The 3858-nt window shown below is 16.0% G+C and overlaps 1 protein-coding gene across 1 annotated transcript; it reads right to left on the reverse strand.

Annotated features, from left to right (window-relative positions):
- Positions 1-750: 750 nt before the first annotated feature.
- Positions 751-1857, reverse strand: PRSY57_1400800 (lysophospholipase, putative; the record flags this gene model as incomplete). Its single annotated transcript, XM_012909625.2, has 1 exon — positions 751-1857. One exon carries the CDS (start codon positions 1855-1857, stop codon positions 751-753), a length of 1107 nt encoding a protein of 368 aa, XP_012765079.1.
- Between the last annotated feature and the right edge of the window lie 2001 nt (positions 1858-3858).

Raw genomic sequence — 3858 nt, forward strand, 5'->3', positions numbered from 1 at the left:
ATAAATTAAACCTTTTAAAAATTATTATAAAAAAATAAAAAAAAAAAAAAAAAAAAAAAAAAAAAAAAAAAAAAAGGTTTTTATTTATTAAAATATATTTTAATTATTATATATATATATATATATTTACATTATAAATTTTTAATAATTATAAATGAACCACAAATATAAAACAATAAATAAATTAAATAAATGAAAAATAAAGTAATTATATACATATAGTTATAATAATAACTAATAAACTTTCGATGCTCATATAATAACATGGGTCATTAGTTATATGACTAAATATATATATATATATATATTGCATCACTTTTCATATATGACACACAAAAAATTAATAAAAAAGTATTATAAATATAACAAAAATAATTATTTATTCAAAAAATTTTAATTGTTATAAAAAATTATAAGTTAACAAAAACAAAAAAGAAAAAGAAAAAAAATAATAATAATAAATAAATAAATAAATAAATAAATATATGTATTTATGTATATTTATAGAATTAACAAGGAACAAATATATATATATATATATCTACATATTTACACGGATTTAATATAATATTATTCTTTGGAATAAAATTATAAAAAACATTAATATGAAATATGTTTAGTTTTATTTTTCTAATATATGTAAGCCATATAAAATTTAAAAAAAAAATTGTATATATATATATACATATATATATATATATATATATATATATATATATATATATATCTATATAATTACGATGAAGTTGTTCATCTTCTCTTCTTATTATTAAACGTACATGAGATCCAATCTAGGACCTTTTCTAAAACCTTTTCATTTCCTGGTTCCATTGTTAATAAATGATCCATATCATAAAGTGTATAAAGTTCTTTTTTATCATTATCTAATTGATCATAAAATGTTACAACACCTCCATAATAACATGCACAATCGTGAATGGAATGAACAAATAATATAGGAATATCTCGTGGAATATATTTTATATCTTTTCGTAAATTTGTTATAGATCTTAAAATTTGATGACCAAATTTAAAGGTTATCCATTTTTTTGATCTATGTTTATCAAAATTAATAATGTCATTAACAAATGGGAACATTTCAAAATTGAAATTTTGATTAATTCTCCATTTTGGAAAAATACAAGATATAAACTTTGAAAGCGGAACTAAGAAATATTTATATTTTATTGAAGCTTTTGATGATAACTCCTCAAGGGAAATCATACCAGATAAGGATATACATCCTTTTATATTAATATTTTTATAATCACCTGACTTTCCTAATAATTCTAATGTTCTTAAAACAACATTACCACCCATAGATAAACCCATAATATATATAGGAATTTTATCTTTTTTTAAAGCTTTCATATCTGTATTTTTTTCCCTTATAGCTCTTAAATACTTATTTCTTTCATAATCTAAACATACTGTTCTATTAATTTCCTGAAGATATTGTATTACATCATATACAAGATCATCAAAATTATTTATATTCGCCTTTAAATTCTCCCATCCATCTGATAAACCATGACCTTGTAAATCTATACCATAAACTGAATAACCTTTCTCATTCAATTTCTCTATCCAACTATCTTTATATACATAATAATTATCCTGATCCTTTAATATAGCTTTATCGTTACTAACTACTTCAACATTCTGCCTTAAATATTGTAATCTCACATGTCCATTCAAACCATGAATTAACAAAAATATCCCTATGGCCTTCTTAACAGTCCAAGAATAAGTTCTTAATAATAAACCATCCTTGTTAAAAAAGGAATGTAATCTTGGTTTCCCATCTAAACTACTATTACTTACATTATTTTCGTAATCTAACTCATTTTCAACCATTATAGGACAATATATATATATATATATATATATATATATATATATATATATATATATTATATAATTTTTACATACCTTTATTTTAAAAAAAAAACAAAAAAATTACTATAATATATATATATATATTTACATATACATATATTTTTACTTAGGTATTACTCTATATATATATTTACATATACATATATTTTTACTTAGGTATTACTCTATATATATATGTATATTATTTTGTAATTTTTTTTAAAAATTACACTGATATTTTTGTTCTATGAACAATTCTAACAAAATATTTTAATATTACAATTTTAAAATCTTTTATATATCTAATCAATTCAATAGTTATATATAGTTCTTATTTATCAATCAAAGAATTAATTCAAAAATTAATTAAAATACAACGAAATAAATTCATATTAATATATATTGATTAATGCAAATTAATAAATGTATCTAAAAATATAACAAAAATATATACATATATTTTTTTTTTTTTAAATACATATTTATATAATTATGAATAAATATATTACATATTTTTTTCAAAAATATTCTCCATTGAAATAATTTACTGTATCCTGTACTTTTTTATAATTCTCATAATTTCCACAAGTTTTAACATTTCTACTTATTTTATTAGAATCCTTAATAAAATATATATTTCATTCTTTAAATAGAAAAAAATATACAAAAAGGAAAATAAAGTAAAAATATTAAAATATTATATATTAAATTGATAAATAAATAATATATACATATATATATATATATATATATATATATATATACTATATGTTTTATTTTTATATTTTATTAAAAAAAAAAAGAAAATCATATCCTATATAAAATTCAACAATTTTCTTTAATAAATATATATGTTTTTTTTTTTCTTCTAAACACATATTATAAATATGGAAAAAAAAAAAGCTAAAAAAAAAAAAAAAAAAAAAAAAATTCGTGGATATATACTTATATTTATTATTCTTATTTTATTCTCCCTTTTTTTCCTGTTTCTTTTTTATTATTTTAAATTTACATTAATTTACATTAATTTACATTTATTTACATTAATTTACATTTATTTTCATTTATTTTCATTTCCATCTATTTTTTTTATTAACACATTTATACATATAATATATTCATACCATTTACTAAAAAAGATAAATTAAAGGTATTCACCATCATTTTATAAATATAATACATAATTTACATGCATTTAGAATACTATAATAATTAAATATATATACTTATCTTATCAATATTATTCTTATTATGTTCCCATAAAGCATAATATATTATTATTATATAAAATATTTTTTTTTTTTTTTTTTTTTTATTATTAAATATTCAAATAAAATATAATAATAATAAAATAAATATTTCCGTGTCATAAAAATGTAGGAAAATAAAAATTACTGTAAAATGTATTTATATAAAATAAAATTATGTAAAAAAATTAATGGGCTCTTCTGCCTTGAAAATAAATAAATAAATAATTAATTAATAAATATAAAAAAAAAAAAATAATAATAAAATAAATAAAATAAAATAAAATAACATAACATAAAATAACATAACATAAAATAACATAACATAAAATAACAATTGTTATTTTTTTTTAAATATTTTCCCTAATATTTAAATTTTCTATATACAAGAATAATTTTAAGGCTTCATCATATATTAGAATATTATATTTTCATTCATTTTTATTTTATTTTTTTTTTATGTTACTTTATTTTTCTTTTTTTGGGGTAAGTGGAGAATATACATATTCCCCTTTACAAAAAATATATATATATAATATAAATACAATACATATTTGATAACCTATTCTTCTATAATAATTTATAATATAAGAAAAAGCCTATTAAACATCATATATATATATATATATATACATATATACATTTTATTAAATATAAATTTAAAATATAATATTCATTTTTTTACTTGTGAAAAATTAAGAACAAAGAAAATATATATGTAAAATAAATATTC

This window comes from Plasmodium reichenowi, chromosome 14 (assembly GCF_001601855.1).
Source record: "Plasmodium reichenowi strain SY57 chromosome 14, whole genome shotgun sequence".
Taxonomy (NCBI): domain Eukaryota; phylum Apicomplexa; class Aconoidasida; order Haemosporida; family Plasmodiidae; genus Plasmodium; species Plasmodium reichenowi.